Below are 19,324 nucleotides of genomic sequence, written 5' to 3' on the forward strand. Positions count from 1 at the left end.
CTGCACTCACCGCAAACGCATTTCCTGAAGTGAAGGCAAATAGAGATGAGACTGCAACATCAGAGCCGTCTTGGTTCACTGGCATCAGTACCAACCGAAGAAACTCTCTTCTACAAAATACAAACGGTGAGTGAAATTACAACACCCACATCATCATTTTCCAAAAGGTTTTTTTTTTCTTTAAAAAAGGCATCTCTGACAGCTTTGAGTTTTGTTCAGTTTACCACTTAGTTTAACTATTTGTTCACATAAGATCTATTCAATAAAATTCCTGGATATGAATAAGAGATAATTTTAGCTGACTTTTGAAATACCACAAATGTAAAATATAAGTTTTAATGAGATTCCATATGTATTAAAGGCATTTGACCTCTCTGCCATATGGCATGTCTATACATTTAAAATGACGTGTTTTTTGGTCAGTCCTAACTTTTAAGAACTTTTATATATAAGAGTAATACATGTTAGTCTAAAGGTACTAATAGACTATATTTAAATAAACCAAGCAAGATTATTACTGAATTGGACAGCTTTTTCTTAAGTCATTTTCTGTTCTACAGTAAAGACAACGAAGTAAAGCAGACTCATATACAGAAGTTTTTCTTTTTTCTACACCTTTTTCACATAGCTTGCATAATCCTTATGCAAAATTCTTATCAGTAATGATGAGAAATGTGTGGGTGCCAAGATGGCAAGATCTGAGATGTACATTGTACCCTTTACTAGACTGTTCATGTCACTTGACCTTTAAAAACGACCCGTTTCAACCATACACTGGTTTCTAACACTCTCAGTAGGAGGAAAGGTTCGCTCTCACACAATTTTGTATTTCCCACGTACACAAGCTGCTATTCTTGCAATACTCTGCAGAACTTTTGCAGACAGCCTAACCAATAACCAATATCTCTTTTTGGTGCAGAGCTTGTTAGACATGATATTGCTGCATTAACAATTATTACAAAATTTGATTCTCTGTCATTACAGGCCATTGAAGGTTAGTCAACAAGATAAATCCTAAGAACAGAGATGTCAAATCTTACAAATACGACATGTCCAGATCCAGAACAAGAGCAGTTATTTGTTGGTGTGTATTCAGTGGTCTTCATATTCGGACTAACACTCAACCTGACGGCACTTGTGGTCTTTTTTCGTAACTCTAAATCCCGTTCGCACACCACCGTGTACATGATTAACCTGGCCTTTGCTGATATTATTCTGGTTTGTACACTTCCTGTGCGGATCTATTTCCATGGGGGGTTGGGGTTGCTGAACGCCAGAATCTGTGAATTTACCGGTCTCATACTGCTAAGTAACATGTACAGCAGCATCTTCCTCCTCATGTGCATTAGCTTTGACCGCTGCATTGCAGTCTGCTTCCCGCTGTCTTCTCTCGTCCGTGAGGGTCGCAAGAAAGCATGGTGCGTGTGTCTGGGAATCTGGATCCTAACTATTGCAACAAGTTTACCGATCTACTTTCAACAGAAGAAGGATAACACTTTCATTACTAAGCACAACGTCACATGTTTTGGTGGTGTTCCTGAACATGCAACTAAAAGAGCTACTCTTGTTTCCACTCTAATTGTCGGGTTTGGGATCCCCCTAACTGTTATGATTCTCAGCTCATGGGGGCTCATCCGCGCTATAAGCAAAAGCACGGCTGTCCAGACCAGCGACCTCGTAGACAGCGGACGGATTAAAAGGATGATAATAACAAACTTAGCCGTCTTTCTATTCTGTTTTCTGCCGTATCATGTCATGCTCTTGCTAATTTATGCCTATGGACACCCGTGCCCACTGTTAACGGCCTACAGGTATAGCCTCATGATAGCGTGCCTAAATGCAATGCTGGACCCCGTGGCATATTACTTCACAACGGAGACGTTTCGAAGAAAAATGGAAGTTGAAACTGTACGCAAAATACGGCAAATGAACAGTCACAGCTCGGATGGAAACAACCGCTCACGTGCCCCGCTCACATCGTAAGAACATTAGTTGGCTCTACTCAACTCTTAAGATCAAAGTGAACATCCATGTAGGTTAGGTCTCTTGTGCACACATCAACAGAGTTTACATTAAACTCAAACTGTTCACATTAAGCTTTCTGCACTTTTATAAAAAGGAAACAAGATGAGAGATAGAATAATCGTGTATGACTCAAAGACTTAAAAAAAAGGAAACCACAAGAAGTATTTTCACCTTTCTGGACGAGCTGCTAACTTCATGCAAGCAGTGTGTGCGGAAGTAAGTTGTGTAGCCTTGGTCTTTATCATATATGCATCTCTGAGAAAGTCATTAAATGACTCATTTAATCATTGATGTGCAACCCCTAATTGTTTTTCACAACAAACTCTCAATGGGAAGCCAATGTAAAAGATGTAACAGCATTACAAATTAGGATGATTTTTTGGATAAATATAGCCTACGCAAAAGACTGTGACGTTTAGGTTAGAGCATTATATCCTCATCTGCCTTGAATTAATTATTCATTGCCTTTCGGTTTGCAGCAGTGTTATAGTATTTTAAATGTTAGTATTTGTGGATTATAATTTTGCGTGTGTGTGCATTATATTTTGTTACTTTTCCATAGAATAGCTAACATATGTTTAACTTAACATTACCTTCTTTAAAAAATTACTGTTACATTGTAAAGTTTGGTATTAGTTGTTTGAAAACCACCAAACCCTCTTTCCTGCCTGTTTCCACACCCTTCCCCCTCTCTCTGCCACATCCGTTTGACCCGGTCCATGTAGTTTGTGCTGAGTACAACGGAAAGGGTGTGTAAATATGTTAACAAAAGTCTTAAGTATTTGAATAATTGCCTTTTTGCCGTTTTACTTATTGTTATCCATCCATGTGGTCTTCTTTTTCTGATGCCAAAGGGGAAAAAAAAGAAGCCAAAACATTGATAAACAAAAAAAATGCATTCTTTAATTTACCTTTTTTTTTAATTAAAGAAAAATGGTGAAACATTCCTCTCATAACCCATGTTTCACAATACCCGGCTTTGATCATATGTTCTGCTTTTTGTGTTTTCCCTTGTTCTTTCCTGTGTTCTAAAATCAGCTAAAAATATCAAACACGTTTGATTTGCTTTGACTGGATGGAATCAGAGACTGAAGCTAAAAATCAAGAGCCTGTGACCATCATACATTATGCAGTTTTCTATGAAATCTGTCAACTCAAATCTGAAGGCTGATTCTGATTTTCTGCAATTAGTAAAACAAACTAAAATCCAGACAAAATTTGTGTAGAGTATTCCAGTCTTTAGGCATTTACAGAGAAGGTACCTGATATCCAGCGATGTACTCTTTCATTTTTACTCCTGTTCAGCCTTCATTTTCATCCTGCATGTCTTAAGTTAAGAACTGACATTCTAAAAGATTTATGTGGATAACCACAAAAGTCTGTTAGGTAACTGACTGACAGAACCAAAAGCAAGAGCGGTTTCTTCATTAGGATGATAGCATCTACTCACATCTACTCACTGCTTTGGTTCAATACTGAGGTCTGCAAGCTGGTGAATTCTCTCATTATAACAACCAAAGTGTAGACGCAATGTGAATAGGAGATTACTTGTGCAGTTTAGAAATTCACTGATATTGAGATAAACTGAAATAGCTAACAGCTTTTCAGCGATTATAAAGCAAGTGCTTTTTGGGTGCTGTCTTGGCTACATGATAAAGTTTTGTTTTTCATTGCTGCTAAGAGAACCAACATCCGTATATAGGCTAAATTTCCAAACCGCACTGAGTGATGGTGATAATCATAACAATAGCATGTATGTCTGCAATATGTCTGTTAAAGATCACTTGATCTGGAAAGCATCTGCTGTGTACAAACATATGACAGACATCTGTAAGATGTCAGTTTTTCATACATTCTAAATCATAAACATCTTAAAGACATATAATAGACATCTTTTTGACATCTCATAAACGTCCTAAAAAATAAACACTAAAAAATACGTCTTTCAAATGTAAATGCAGACGTCAGACAGACGTCTCCTTGATGAATGTGTGCTATCAAGGTGGACTGGACCAAATATGATGTTTCAAAATAGATGTGCATGAAGGCTAAACAAATTCATTAAGTTCAGAACCACCCACAGTGATTTGATTCTGGACCAGAGCCTGATCTTTCCATTTCCTTTCCTTTCTCCTCCATGGGACTCGAGAGTCGAGACCGGTCTGTGGCGCAGTTGTCACTCATTCACTCCACCGCCCCGCCCTGCTTCACATCACTATTTTGTATATGTATATACTTTACTTGATTCATGTAAATGGTTGTAGGTCGCCTTCAATTAAAAAGAAAAAATAGAGTCGCTCCAAAAAAAAAAGTTTGAAAATCACTGCTTTATTCCTACATGAGAGAGTTTTTGTTCAACCTGCAAAAGTTCTTGAGTTCAGAAGTTCTCAGAACCACGGATTTGTGAGGTAGCACAATCAGCTAATGGATTGCACGCTAATGTATTGTTGTAGATTGAGTACCCCCTAGTGGTGTTAAATCAAATATTTCACTTTCAACAATTGTGAACAGATTTCTGTCGTATTCACAAACAATTCAGACGTATATCATAATCATGATACATGTTACACGTTTTGTTGGTTTATTGTGACCCCTCTATTCAGTGCTGATCAAATCACATTATTTGCCTATAAATTAATCTCAAAATAGGTATTTTACATATTTTTCAAGACCACAATTGAGGAGTTGTTCAATATAGTTAATCTGCATAAATAGTGTAAATTACCATAATGTTAAAAAAAGCTTTTGAATGAACTTATTTGTCTTTAAAATGATGTATGATGTATTAATATTTTATTAAATGGATTTTAAACGTGATGTGCCTATGAATGTCTAATGTGCACTGCTATATTTAGATTTTTTTGTTTCCCCTAATTATTAAAATGATCAAAATGCTGCCAACTGTTAATAAGCAAAAGTAACTCTCAGGCGTTATTTAAACGAATCAGGGTTGTTTTTTCTGGGTTGCTGAAAAGTTTAAGATGGCCATGAGGGTTTTGGCACCCTGTCTATTATTCCGTTGACTGTGGGTCATTATTGCCGGACAACAGCAGAAAAAGAGATCTTGGCGTGCTTCAGTGGAGTGTGCCCGTCCCGTAGGTGAAAAGAACAATAGTGAGGGGGTAGAGGGGATGGGTCGTGCGCTGTGGAGGAAGGGGTGGGAAACTAAGAGATAATAGTAGTTCTCCTACTGTGAAAACACTTAAAAACTTAGATTTCTTTGCTATTGTTGCACGTTACCATCCTCCAACCTTTACCATCCTCTGTCTTTGTTGGGGTAGCGGATGCCCCATTCTTGTTTATGCTTGCATATTAAAAAAACCTTGCATTTGGAATTCAGTTGTAAAAAATATGTTTCAAACGCATCCTAATGCTCTAACCTATAACTAGGCTCTATATCAGAATTAAACTTGATAATGAAATCCACATGTGGATTTTTTTGCGGTAAAATCACTTTTGACTTGAGCGTAAATAGTCCCTACATAAAATGAGAGCCACTTTCGGTTTTCGACTGAGTCAAGTCCGTAAAACTATTTCTGACAGTGAGTCACTTGTGAAGTCAAACTTTTGAACCCTGTGCTTCATCTTAGTGCACCATGGTATTTAATAGGCCAAACCCGAGACTGTGGGAAATTGTGCAGCAAAAAGCACCCATGTATTGTCATGGTAATTTCGGTGGGTGGAGGTTTGAGGGGGAGAAAGAGTACATGTTAAACGAGGTTAAGTGAGCCTGTTTAGTTTCTAGTTTTATCAAGACTACGCCACCGCAAACTCAACTTTCACAAATATTCGTGGGAAAGCGAAAAAGTTTCCCAACTACCTGGAACTGCGGGAAAATGACGGCCTCTAATATCGGCAACGGTCCGGAGAAGAATTTTAACGCAAAAGAAGAGCGAAAGGTAGTGACATTCTCCTCATTTTGTGTTCATTTCATGTGCAACTATGGCAGAGTAATTATTTATTTGCTGAATGTGGGATACATGAAGAAAGCAATGAAAAAGAACATATAGGATAAAGCAGAGCAGCTTCGAAATGTTTATAACCTTGCCGCAGACTACTGTTTATGTCTCTTGCATTGACAATACCTAAACAAAACCAAGCTAAATTTCACAGATAGCTCTCTTTAATATTCCACAATCTCAATATTGTTTCCACAGTATATCTATTATCTTAACTTTAAATTTTATTGGTTAAACTGCTATTAGCATGTTTTTTCCTCATCCAGTTGATATATTTAAATTTTACTGTTTTGAGAGTTTGTCAGTGATTGAGTATTAAATCTTTAATGACAATCAAAGTAACCTCAATACATAGTCAAGACTTCACATATACTTCACATATACTTCACAATACTCACATGTAGTTAACTTACTTGGGATGTCCAATCGATATTTCACATTTCAGTTATTGTCAAACTTACACTGAATATGTCTAATGAATATTTTATACACCCTAAACTGGCTTGTTTATCATTTTAGCTGCGGAAACCCTTGATAGAGAAGAGACGCAGAGAAAGGATAAACTCAAGCCTCGAGCAACTAAAAGGCATTATGGTGGATGCCTACAATTTGGATGTAAGTGACCCAAATAAACATCAACATGTCTTTGCACAAATATAATTCAATACATTGATGTTAAATTATTTGCTATTAAAATAAATAATAATTTTATATTGCATTTTTTCTCTCATTTTTCCCACAGCAATCTAAATTGGAGAAAGCAGATGTTCTTGAGATAACAGTTCAGCACATGGAGGGCCTTCAGAGAGGTTCAGGTTAGACCATGCTAAAACGTGATCGGATCTTTAAGGGCAAATTCATGATTGTTTACATGGATTGTATAAATTATATATTTTTTTCAGGTAGTAGCCTCAGTCCAGGCACTGGGTTTGAGTCTCGACAAAGATACAGCAGCGGCTATATCCAGTGTATGCATGAGGTGCACAACCTGCTCCTGAGCTGCCCTGGGATGGACAAGACTTTGGGTGCACGTCTGCTAAACCACTTGTTGAAATCTCTTCCCCATATCAGCGCTGAAGCCGGCAGTACAACCCCCAGCCCTGTTCCTTTATCCCCTACCCAATCCCCTCTAAACCTGCCCTCTTTACATCCCCACCCTCTCCACCTGCACAACTCTCCATCCCCTCCAACTCCTTCCCCACCCTCCAGCCCCACTCACTCTCCCGGAGTCCCACCGATTAGAGAGAGACCACGCGAACAGTCCTCTCCCCCCAGGTCTCCTTCCCCTCAGTCTCCAGCACAATCGGCCCTTCCCCCTTTCTTTCCAGGGGTTGATCCCTCTATGTGGAGACCCTGGTGAATGAATCTAGCCCAGCCCCCCATTTGCCCTCCCCTTGCCCTTCCTTGGCCTGCCCTCTTCTGCCTAATAGTTTCCATTACATTTGATCTCTTGGGAGGTTGAAGTGCTTTCCACTCAAAGGGGTGCATCATATTGAGTTACAAAGTCCCTTGGGGGTGTGTGGTATCATTTAAAGCACTGTACTGCATGGTTAGAAGCAAAGGGGTATGTTCATTTTTTGAGGGTTTGATCACAAATGACACCAAAGCTGCCCTCATTGACTGTACTGTATATACTAGTATTGTTGTTTTGACCACTTGTAGGACAAGTTTAGATTCCTTACTTTGCATTTTCTCTTTTTTTTAACAGTTATTTTTTTACTAGCTGGGTTTTAGTTGTGATGTACTGTGGGTTTTAGGGGATTTGTTGAAATTATGCATGTTTCTCTACCTTAAATGCAAAACACTAATAGTGACTCAGAAAGGGTAGAACTGACAAGATCATTTGTGAAAAATATACTCCATCCTTGTATATTACAAGAAGAGAGGAGTCTGACTAGTACCTCATATTGAAGCAGTTAAAACTGATTTGCTTTATGAAAATTCAGAACTGTGTATTGACTTTGTACTGTCACTCTGATGTTGATTATGACAAAGGTGATTAAAATAATAAATAAATGAAAATGATACGTCAGTTTGTATGTTTTTTTTACTAATATTTAATCTGTCATACATGAAAACTGGTTCTTATTCTACTGACAAACAAATATGGTTAGAATTGAGGTTTTTTGTTTACATTCACAAACAGCATCACAGATGCACATACTAATTTTTTGATGGATGGTTTAGTGTGCCAAAGAGAAAAAAGCTCAAGATTAACAAAATATCTGCTAAATATTATTGATAAAGTAACAGAATTAAAGAAATAGTTCATCCCCAAATTAAAATTTGACTGCATTTATCAACTGCAGAGGATCAGTTAGTAAGCAAGTGATGTAATACTACATTTCTCAAAATTTGTACCAATGAAGAAACAAATTCAACTACATCGTACAAATTTATTTATTTTGGGTGAAATGTTTCTTAAAGGTAGACAAAATGTACATACAGTTGAAGTCAAAAGTTTACAAGTGGTGGCAGAATCTGCAAAATGTTAATTATTTTTCCAAAATAAGAAGGATCATATAAAATGCATGTTTCTCCTGAATTGTTAAACTGCCTGCTCTTCAGGTCCTACAAATTCTTTGGTTTTTCAGCATTTTTGTGTATTTGAACCCTTTCCAACAATGACTGTATGATTTTGAGATCCATCGTTTTACACTGAGGACAACTGAGGGACTCATATGCAGCTATTACAGAAGATTCAAATGCTAACTGATGCTTCAGAAGGAAAAACAATCCATTAAGAGCCAGGGGTGTAAACCTCTGTGTGAAAAAAATTTCACCCCTGGCTCTTAATGCATCGTGTTTCCTTCTAAAGCATCAGAGAGCATTTGAAGCTTCTGTAATAGTTGCATATTCCTCAGTTGTCCTCAGTGTGAAAAGATGGACCTCAGAATCATACAGTCATTGTTGGAAAGGGTTCAAACACAAAAATGCTGGAAAACCAAAGAATTTGTGGGAGCTGAAGGATTTTTTTCTGAAGAACAGCGGGCAGTTCAGGACAAACAAGGGACAACTATCATTAAACAAAAAACAAAACACAGCTTTCATTCAGGTAACAACACAGTATTAAGAATCAAGTGTATTAAAACTTTTCACAAGGGTCATTTTTATAAATTCAACTATTATTTTCTCTTGTGGACTACATGTGAACGTCTATTATGTAAAATATATAATTCAGGTCAGTACTGCATTTTGTATGATTTCTCTTATTCTGGTCAAATAATTAACATTTTGCAGAGTCTGGAAGGTGTATGTAAACTTTTGTCTTGAACAGCATGTTCCATCTTGTAAGAAAATGCTGCTATTATTTAAAAGAACCACTAGATGTCACTATTTACTAATCACATACTAAGTCCCGCAGTTACTAGTCATGCTAAAATAAGACTGCCCCCTAACGGATTATCTAGTGTTCTCCTCTTGAAGCTAATTTCTCTATAAAACATAACGCATTAATTTAGTCTAGCATTCTAGTTAATAATAGATATAGAGTGTGATTCAAGTGTTTTTCTTTAATAGACCAGGTAGTGGAGTTGGTAAGGAAATAAAAGTTATTCAGGATAAGCACCATATTTAATTTTAAAGTAAAACGAGGCTGGGAAGTAATTATTCAGCTCATACAACACTAGAAATATAAAACCAAGAGAAAACAAAAGAAAACAAAAAACTCTCTCCAAGTCTCGTTTTCATTCCTGAAAATAAAAGGGTAGATTTTACTACCCTGAGTAAAATCACTGAGCAACTAAAGGTCAGCTGAGCAACGAAAGGTCAACTTATTGCAAGAATAGACAACAGGCATTTATCTTGCCATCATCAGTAACTACAATATGTCAATATTTAAATAGGAAGAGTAAAGTTTTCAGGCTTCCAGGTTTCAGGTTTCGTTCAGCATGTGGTTCTGGGCCACTGGTATGTTTGGACAGGTCTTTGACTGGTAACTTGTAATTAAGTGTAGAATCTGCACCCATTCATGTTCACCATACATCCAGGTGGCAATGGACTATTTCAACATGACAAAACAGGTCTGTATTGATGGCTGACATTTATCCCTTAACTGGCCCCTTCGTTCGGGCTGCTCAGTCTTCCTCGTAAAGATTTGCATCTTTTCACTTTAAGCTTGTAAATATGTACATCCTAAAACTGGCCATTGCTAAGCGTAATTCTTATACAAACTAGGCCTACTGAAAAGAATAGGCTGAGTGACCAAGCTCAATGAGGTTTCAGACGCTGAAAACTAGTCTAGTGTGAGCCTTGTGATCCCCAGATTCCCCTTGAGGTTCATTATTCAGTATCAGCTGGCGGAGCAAGAGCTCAGAGATGAATGGGGCTTTTGTTTGGCTTTGGATATTGTATGCGAGCGAAACAGATGGGGGTCGCATACTTTGGGTGTACAGTGACACATCAGACCTTGGAGTTGTCAGTTCTTCAGTTTCATAGGAAAGCCACATTTACGTAGTTCACATGTAGCCTATTATTTGTGTATGACAAACAAAAACAAAAGGCATATATAAGGGTATTATACATTAAATGTAGAGTAGTGTGACATACATTTCATTTATCTAAATTTAGGCTTCAATCAGAATTAACTGAAAAAAGCAGAGAATATTTGAACTTCTAAAAATTCATTTGTCCCATCACAGCGCATTTTAAGTGAAAACTTTAATCTCTACTGAAGGTAGAGATAATGACCAGAAACATAACATAAAAAGGAACCCTGGGTATTAAGACTTGTATGGCTTAATATAATGTAATGTAAATTACGTCTCTTACTGAAATATGTAGTAGAAAACCCATGAAAGATTAACTTCCCAGCTGAAAGAAAAACAGCTAAAAACAGGCTTGGCTGGTTGGCTGATTTTAGCTGGTCAGGCTGAGAGACCACCAGCTCAAACCAGCCTGGTCAGGCAGGGAGACCAGCTAAAACAAGCTACTTCCAGCTTAAACCAGCTAAGACCAGTCAACCAGCCTAGGCTGATTTTGAGCAGTTTTTTTTTTCAGCAGGGTTATTTAAAAAATCCACATCGTTTTATACATATTTTGGCCATTATATCGAAAATGTGAAATGGTTGCACTCGGTGAGCTACTGCCCTTGCCTGTTGCTGTTTTTACCGCAACACAACTTGTAAAATAAAATAAGTTGTGGCTAGAAGGGATACAGCTCTGACTGGAAACTAACAATTAAATTTATTTTTCTACTGATTAGATTGTGTTTTATTAACGGCTACACCTATCCCAACCCTAAACTTAGCCCTTACTATAATACAAAAAAGCATTCCAAGTAGCCAGAGCTGTATCCCTTCTACCCTAAACCAATAAAATACTGATAGGATGCAACACTGTGTGGCTTTTGGTTGTAATTTTCAGTCGACAACAAGAGAAGTGATGTTAGTCTTCACTGCTTTTCTTAGCGATAAGAAGAGGAGAAAAGAATAGGAAGATGCCTGTGGATGAATACAATTTTCTGAAGACCCGCATCTTTGTTCTCTCCACTTTAGCCCTGATGTCTTTGGGACTTTTAGTAGACCACAACTACTGAAAGAGCTTACAAATGGCTGAGACAAGAAATGCTAGATGCCATCCTGGCACAATGTAAACATGCCGATGAGCATGGATTTCACTCGATATACAGGGCGTTTAGACTCCTTGTAGGGAAATATCGACAGTACTGCATTTGGTTAAAGCCATCACTTACATCCATTGCCACTTGTGAGGTCTTTTATTGCCATTGTATCAGTATTTTATATTTGGAGTTGTGTTGCGGTAAAAATAGCAACAGGTAGCGGCAGTAGCTCACCTAGTACAACCATTTCACATCATCAAAATAATGGCACCCCTCATAGTCCAAAATAGTATAAAACCATTTGTTTTTTTAAATAATGTAAATTGTTAATGGGTTTTCTACTACATATCTCAATAAAAGACATAATTTAACTCTGGACCACAAGACCAGTCTTAAGTAACACGGGTATATCTGTAGCAATAGCCAAAAATACATTCTAGGGGTCAAAATTATCTATTTTTCTTTTATGCCAAAAATCATATTAAGTAGAGATGCCGTAAATACATCAAAACCTATTTTTTGATTAGTAATATGCATTGCTAAGAACTTCATTTGGACAACTTTACAGGCGATTTTCTCAATATTTAGATTTTATTTTTTTGCACCCTCAGATTCCAGATTTTCAAATAGTTGTATCTCGGCCAAATATTGTCCCATCCTAACAAACAATACATCAATGGAAAGCGTGTGTAAATGTATGAATCTCAATTTTGACAACTACCTATTTTTATTTATATTTATACACACACATACACCCACATATTGGCACAGATGTCTATATGGATTAATTTAATAAACATAAGATTGTCCTTACATAACCATCTTTTTCATTGCGGCAGCAATAGCACGAAAATGTAGCATGGTATCAAGATGTTGCAGTAAGGATAAAGTTACACTCTCCCTGCGGACTGCAGAGAGCGCGCTGCGCGGGCACGCTCAGAGCGCTCACAGACGGGGATACAGTAATGGATGGGGGTTGGGACAGATGGATTGTCTTTGCAGGCAGACGCGAGGAACTTCTTAAACGCGTATTCAGTGTAGTTTGAAAGACAGTTAAGTATCTCTACGTGGCGGGCTGTTTATCAACACAAAACTTTCTTGCATTTGATGCCAGTTGGTGGATAACTGGAGACTCGCGGAGGCTTGATTCACAGAGAAGGCTGGAGTGCCGCGCAAACTAACATTTTTTTTTTGAGAAACAGCCACAGTTTGCTTCTGAAATACATTCTGGGTGAGTAGATCTGAACAAATACACTAGTTATCGATTATCTTAAGGGGCATTTTTAATCTGACAGCCGCTTTCCAACTTCAACGTCGCCTAGGATTCATATTCAAATAGCTTAATCTGACCACATAACGTTACCACTGTATTGACACTCTAAGGGATTTTTCCTCCTGGAAAGCACATACGATTCAGTTTGGCACTTTATTCAGTCTTATGTTTATTTACTTGTATTTTTGTTTTGAGTACGTGTCGGGTCAACTTCTAATGACATCCAAGCTAAAGCGTTTTTCTGTTGCTATAGTCATCCCGAGTAATTACATAGATTATTCGGCTGTGGGGTCGATTAGTGAGGGTAAGCTCGTTTAGCAGCTGCTAAGTTTTTAGAAGCAGTGCTTGGTCTTATGTGAGCGGACTGTGGAACAAGGCTGGCCTGTTGTCCACTCTAAGAAAAGATTTATTTGAGGTTTTCAGTTTTCCACACAGACGCAACTTTCAACAAATGACAAACTGTTTTGTTGCTGTGGAATTACCAATGGTTTAAAGGGACAGTGAACCACCCAAAAAATCTGTCATTACTCATTCACACTCACATATTTCCAAAACCTGGATAGTTGACTTATTTCTGTGTAATTCAAAAGGTAATTAAAAAAAAGACGATTCTGAATACCTTTTTCAGTATGGACCGAAGCTGTCAAGCTCCAAAACAATCAACAAAAACACCTTTTTGTTGTATATCATAAAAGTGACCCATGTGACAGTTCAAAATAAATGATTCACTAAAAAATAATTTTCAAGAGAATGCGCAAATGAGCACTTTGAGAATTAGCATTTGATCCTTTTAATGCATTGGTTGATCCAGTTGTTCCTGAGCTGGATTGAAGGAATGTGAAAAATAAAGACTGCTGTATTTAATAGTGTTTTGTGAAGTGAGCCACATTGTGTCACTAAAAGTCACAATGGCACATAGCTTTGTTATGTAATATAAACAAAATGCTTGTTTTGACATTTGCCTTGCACAGTTAGCTCAGATTGTGATTGAGTCTATCTCTGAACTAACAGTTACATGTCTCACCTTAATAAAATATTAAAATTGTGATAGGAGAATGGCGGGTTAGGGTTAGGGTTAGGGTTAGGGTTGGGGGGGGGGGGGGGGGGGGCAGATATGTTTGGGCTTGAAGCCTACCTTGTCTGGCTGGTTTATGGTTTTATGCACTAATAGGCATTAAAAAATTGGAATGCGATTTTTTTTTACTGGGGGGCCCCCCTCAAGTCAAAATGACTAGTTTTGGGCTAGTTTTGAGTAGCAATTGGGCGGGATTTATAGTGAAAACCTGGTAACCCTGAACTTCACCCACCAATGTGTGATTTGTATAGTCAACACTACAAAAGATGGATGTTATTTTTCAGCTCCAGTGGCGCAGAGGATAAATCACGTGCCTCACTTTTTTTTACGTGACCGATGCCGGTTCGAATCCCCATTCTGGCAATTTTTTTTTCTTCCTATTTAAATCTCATATAATCTTGGAAAGGCAATTATTTTCAATAAAAATGAAGGACATAATTGAACGTTGAAAATAAAGTATTGGTTAGGGTTAGGGTAGGTGTTGCGGGCTTATTGTCCCAATAAGACAGTACCATCTAATAAATTGAATTGCATACTGTTTTAATGTACTACAATACTGAGGTGCAGATAATTGCGTCTCTTTGCAATAAGTATTATTGAAGAAAATATGCTTTTTTCACTTAGTGTAAATAACATTTATTGCTATTTGCACTTAGTGTTAAATAAAACACAAGGACAAATTAAATTAATTAAAAGTTACAGTATACATTTATATGTTAGATGAGTAAAGCAAGATGTTTATATTTATAAATCATTACTGTTTAAGGTTCCTATTTGTCAGTGAATCAATCATAATAAAAAAATAAAAATTATATATATATATATATATATATATATATATATATATGCATTATCTTGAGCACTTAATTTAGTAAGAAAATGGATGAGAACTGAACCTGTCAAGCTCCAAAATGACAAAAACAATAAACAAAAACACCTAAAAGTACTATAAAAGTGACCCATGTGACTAATGTCACAAGGAGAGTCAGAGACGTGTGGATCCATTTGCAGCATTTATTTAGAATCGTCAACAGGCCAGAATCATCACCAGAAAACAGGAACAACGTAGGTAATCCGGGAAACAGTTCAATAGACAGGCAATGGTCGCAATGGCAGGAAGCAGGAATCGTCAACGGGGTACACAGTCCAGAGTCATACACAGATAATCCAACACAGAGAGAAACGCTTAGAATTACGACCATATGGAACGATAAGACTTCGCAAGGTGGCTGTGTGTGTGAGTGGCTTAAATGCATGTGGGTAAATGATAAACAGGTGTATGCAGCAATCAGTTCAGTGGGAAACGAGGAGCAGCTGTGTGCAGTGATTGGTGCTGTGGCTTATGGGGATTGCAGTCCAGAATGTGTGTGCAAGAGTTCATGATGAGAAGACAGACCAGATACATGACAGAGCCCCTCCCCAAGGAGCGGCTTCCAGACGCTCTAACCACATAATACAACCTGGAGGGTGGTGGAGCGGAGGCGGAACAGGGGAAGGGATGGAGGGCCAGGTCCATGTAGGGGTACTGGAACCAGGAACTGAGGCGGAGCCGACGGAGGGAGAAGCCATGATGGAGGAAGGGTTGGCTCCTGCATGGGGCCGACCGACGGAGGTGGAGCCGGTGGAGCCCGAGGCGGAACCGGAGAGTCGATGGTCCTGGGTGACACAGAGGATCCGGAGGGCCAAGGCGGAACCCAAGGCTCTGGCGACCCCGGCGGAGATGGAGGTCCGGAGGTACGCAGCGGAGCCGGAGTGACAGAGGATCGAGGCTGTGCCCACGGGAGGGAGGAGGTCCACAGAGCCGGCAGGACGGAGTGACGAGGCGCAGCCGGAGGAGTAGAGTCCAGAGGCGAAGGTGGGGCGACGACTGACCGGGGCGGAGCCGGAGAGACGATGGAGCCCGGAGGAGCTGGTGGGCCGACGGCCGACAACGGAGACGAGGGAGCACAGAGCCGGGGTGGAGCCGCAGGGTCGGAGGGCCGAGGTGGAGTCCAGGACTCTGAGACTGGAGGTGATGGTGAGGGGTCCTTCAGTCTGGACACCGATGGAGACTAGCAGTCCCACGGCAAGTCCTCTGCACCGAAGGTGGGATGTGGGTGAGCAGAGGGACTGTCAGGAGACAGAGGTGGCGGAACTGGAGCAGCAGGGAGGGTGGGTGGGAACAGTCCATGCATGAGCTCCGTGACCAGAACCGGGCAGACAGGAATCTCAGGACGACTGGATGGAACCAGCGGAGTCTCTGGAAGGCTGGGCGGAACCAGCGGAGTCTCTGGAAGGCTGGGCGGAACCAGCGGAGTCTCTGGAAGGCTGGGCGGAACCAGCGGAGTCTCTGGAAGGCTGGGCGGAACCAGCGGAGTCTCTGGAAGGCTGGGCGGAACCAGCGGAGTCTCTGGAAGGCTGGGCGGAACCAGCGGAGTCTCTGGAAGGCTGGGCGGAACCAGCGGAGTCTCTGGAAGGCCGGGCGGAACCAGCGGAGGCTCTGGAAGGCTGGGCGGAACCAGCGGAGTCTCTGGAAGGCTGGGCGGAACCAGCGGAGTCTCTGGAAGGCTGGGCGGAACCAGCGGAGTCTCTGGAAGGCCGGGCGGAACCAGCGGAGGCTCTGGAAGGCTGGGCTGAACCAGCGGAGTCTCTGGAAGGCTGGGCTGAACCAGCGGAGTCTCTGGAAAGCTGTCTTGAGGAGCGGGCTCTGGACGACGCTCTTGTGAAGTGGGCTCTGGACGACGCTCTTGTGAAGCGGGCTCTGGACGACGCTCTTGTGAAGCGGGCTCTGGACGACGCTCTTGAGGAGCGGGCTCTGGAGAACTGGACGACCCCAGCGGAGATTCAGGAGGGCTGGGCGTCTCCAGCGGAGACTCTGGAAGAGCAGGCTCTGAGCGAGCGGTCACTGGAGGGCGCTCTGGCGGCGCAGTCACTGGAGGGCGCTCTGGCGGCGCAGTCACTGGAGGGCGCTCAGACTGTGCGGTCGTGTTTTGGCTTGACTCAGGATATGAGGTCGCTGCTTTGGCAGGTGCTGACCGTAAGAGACCGACTGTTCGTGCTGACAGTAGTGGTGGGTCCTCTAGGCTGGACATGAATCTTTGCCAAGCCGTGGTGAAATGTGGGTGTTGTGATTCTGGGCTAGTGGCCATCTTGTGAACAGGCTCGGGAGGGGCGGCCATCTTATGCTGTGGCTCTGAGCTGGAACTTTCTGTGGGAAGATGGTTCTCTTCCACAATTCCCACAGTAAAAGGAGAGCCACACAACAAAAGAGCAAGATCTATATAATATTGCAGAGTCCAGTCAGGTTCACACATTGGCATGAGGGAGGCCAATGGCTCTAAGAGTCCTCCCCGAAAGAAAATCATCAGGCACTGCTCCTCCATAGTCGACTGATTAGCTAATTCGATGAAGTCCACAGCATACTCCTCAATATCCTGAGCTTGAGACGCATGATCTGTACAGTGGTGTTCGTGCTGGAACCGGATGACACCATACTCGCTGCTGGATCCTTGTAGTGGCGAAGTCAGAAAACAGGAACAACGTAGGTAATCCGGGAAACAGTTCAATAGACAGGCAATGGTCGCAATGGCAGGAAGCAGGAATCGTCAACGGGGTACACAGTCCAGAGTCATACACAGATAATCCAACACAGAGGAAAAACGCTTAGAATTACGACCATAGGAACAATAAGACTTCGCAAGGTGGCTGTGTGTGTGAGTGGCTTAAATGCATGTGGGTAAATGATAAACAGGTGTATGCAGCAATCAGTTCAGTGGGAAACGAGGAGCAGCTGTGTGCAGTGATTGGTGCTGTGGCTTATGGGGATTGCAGTCCAGAATGTGTGTGCAAGAGTTCATGATGAGAAGACAGACCAGATACATGACAACTAATATGCAATATAAAGAGTACAGATCAAAAGTCAATCTATTTACTAAAAATTATTAAGCTGTCCATGGCACATTCATAAGAGAATTAGCAATTTGAGCTTTTGACTTCTTAGTGCATTGGTTGATAAAGTTGTTTCTGAATTGGACTGATAACTGAGTCACACTGTATAAATAAAAAGTGACACACAATCTAAAGACACTTAGTGCAAATAGCCACTACCTTTATTAAAAAACAGGAACTTAAATAAACTGGATAATTAATAACAGATCCGGGAATAATCAATCAACATAACAAGAACAGAAAACAAAGCCATATAACGAACTAAGGAACTAAGGCTGGGGCAAAAACACGGAAAACAAAGTCCAAAACCATGACAATGATACACTATAATTCAAAAGTTTGTTTTAAAAAACATAAAAAAGAGAAATAAATTAATACTTTTTTAAATTAGCGAGGACACAAGGACAAATTTAATTGATAAAAAGTTACAGTATACATTTATATGTTAGATGAGTAAAGCAAGGTTTTTATATTTTCAAATCATTACTGTTTAAGTTTTCTATCTGTCAGTGAATCAATCATCATGATTTAATAAAAAAAAAAAAAAAAAATATATATATATATATATATATATATATATAAATATTAAGCTGCTTATTAAAAATATTAGAACTCTCTTCAGCATTAATAATAGCAATAACAATTCCTGATAATTAATAATTTATTGTCTGCTGTGGTCCATAAAGTTTCACAGGTTTTGCCTTTATTACAGGACTCCATTTTTGCAAGTACAATGAAAACAACAACTCCACACCATACTTTATATATGCCAGAGTTTTAGGTGGTCCCGTTGTTACATTACTTAGGACTTTTTTTTAAATCAAAAGTATACTATTAGTGTTTTTACTAATACCTGGATGACTGTATTCAAAAGACAAAAAGAAATTTTTAAAAGAATATCTTGGGCACTTAATTTAGTACGAAAATGGATGAGGACTGAACCTGTCAAGCTCCAAAATTACAAAAACAATAAACAAAAACACCTAAAAGTACTATAAAAGTGACCCATGTGACTAATGTGCAATATAAAGAGTACAGATCAAAAGTCACTCTATTTACTGAAAATTATTAAGCTGTCCATGGCACATTTATAAGAGAATTAGCAATTTGAGCTTTTGACCTTTTAGTGCAATGGTTGATAAAGTTGTTTCTGAGTTGGACTGATAAGTGAGTCACACTGTATAAATAAAAAGTGACACACAATCTAAAGACACTTAGTGCAAATAGCCACTACCTTTATTAAAAAACAGGAACTTAAATAAACTGGATAATTAAACAGATCCGGGAATAATCAATCAACATAACAAGAACAGAAAACAAAGCCATATAACGAACTAAGGAACTAAGGCTGGGGCAAAAACACGGAAAACAAAGTCCAAAACCATGACAATGATACACTATAATTCAAAAGTTTGTTTTAAAAAACATAAAAAAAGAGAAATAAAATAAATACTTTTTTAATTAACGAGGACACAAGGACAAATTTAATTGATACAAAGTTACAG

The 19,324-nt window shown here is 39.6% G+C and overlaps 3 protein-coding genes across 3 annotated transcripts in view; all 3 read left to right on the forward strand.

Annotated features, from left to right (window-relative positions):
• Window positions 1-1,026: 1,026 nt before the first annotated feature.
• On the forward strand, window positions 1,027-3,235 carry LOC141332491 (lysophosphatidic acid receptor 6). Its single transcript, XM_073837629.1, has one exon. The coding sequence runs from the start codon at window positions 1,027-1,029 to the stop codon at window positions 1,981-1,983; it is 957 nt and encodes a 318-aa protein (XP_073693730.1). The 3' UTR covers window positions 1,984-3,235.
• A 2,490-nt stretch (window positions 3,236-5,725) lies between these two features.
• her8a (hairy-related 8a) lies at window positions 5,726-7,969 on the forward strand. The gene is made up of 4 exons (XM_073837596.1): window positions 5,726-5,924; window positions 6,504-6,599; window positions 6,727-6,799; window positions 6,887-7,969. The coding sequence occupies exons 1-4, from the start codon at window positions 5,862-5,864 to the stop codon at window positions 7,342-7,344; spliced, it is 690 nt and encodes a 229-aa protein (XP_073693697.1). The 5' UTR covers window positions 5,726-5,861; the 3' UTR covers window positions 7,345-7,969.
• A 4,611-nt stretch (window positions 7,970-12,580) lies between these two features.
• The window catches only part of gal3st4 (galactose-3-O-sulfotransferase 4), a 20,157-nt gene continuing 13,413 nt past the window's right edge, over window positions 12,581-19,324 (forward strand). Inside the window, exon 1 of the mRNA XM_073836236.1 lies at window positions 12,581-12,775. The gene's annotated coding sequence lies outside the window, so the exon portion shown is untranslated. The remainder of the gene's footprint in view (window positions 12,776-19,324) is intronic.

The sequence above is a fragment of the Garra rufa genome, chromosome 3, assembly GCF_049309525.1.
Source record: "Garra rufa chromosome 3, GarRuf1.0, whole genome shotgun sequence".
Taxonomy (NCBI): domain Eukaryota; kingdom Metazoa; phylum Chordata; class Actinopteri; order Cypriniformes; family Cyprinidae; genus Garra; species Garra rufa.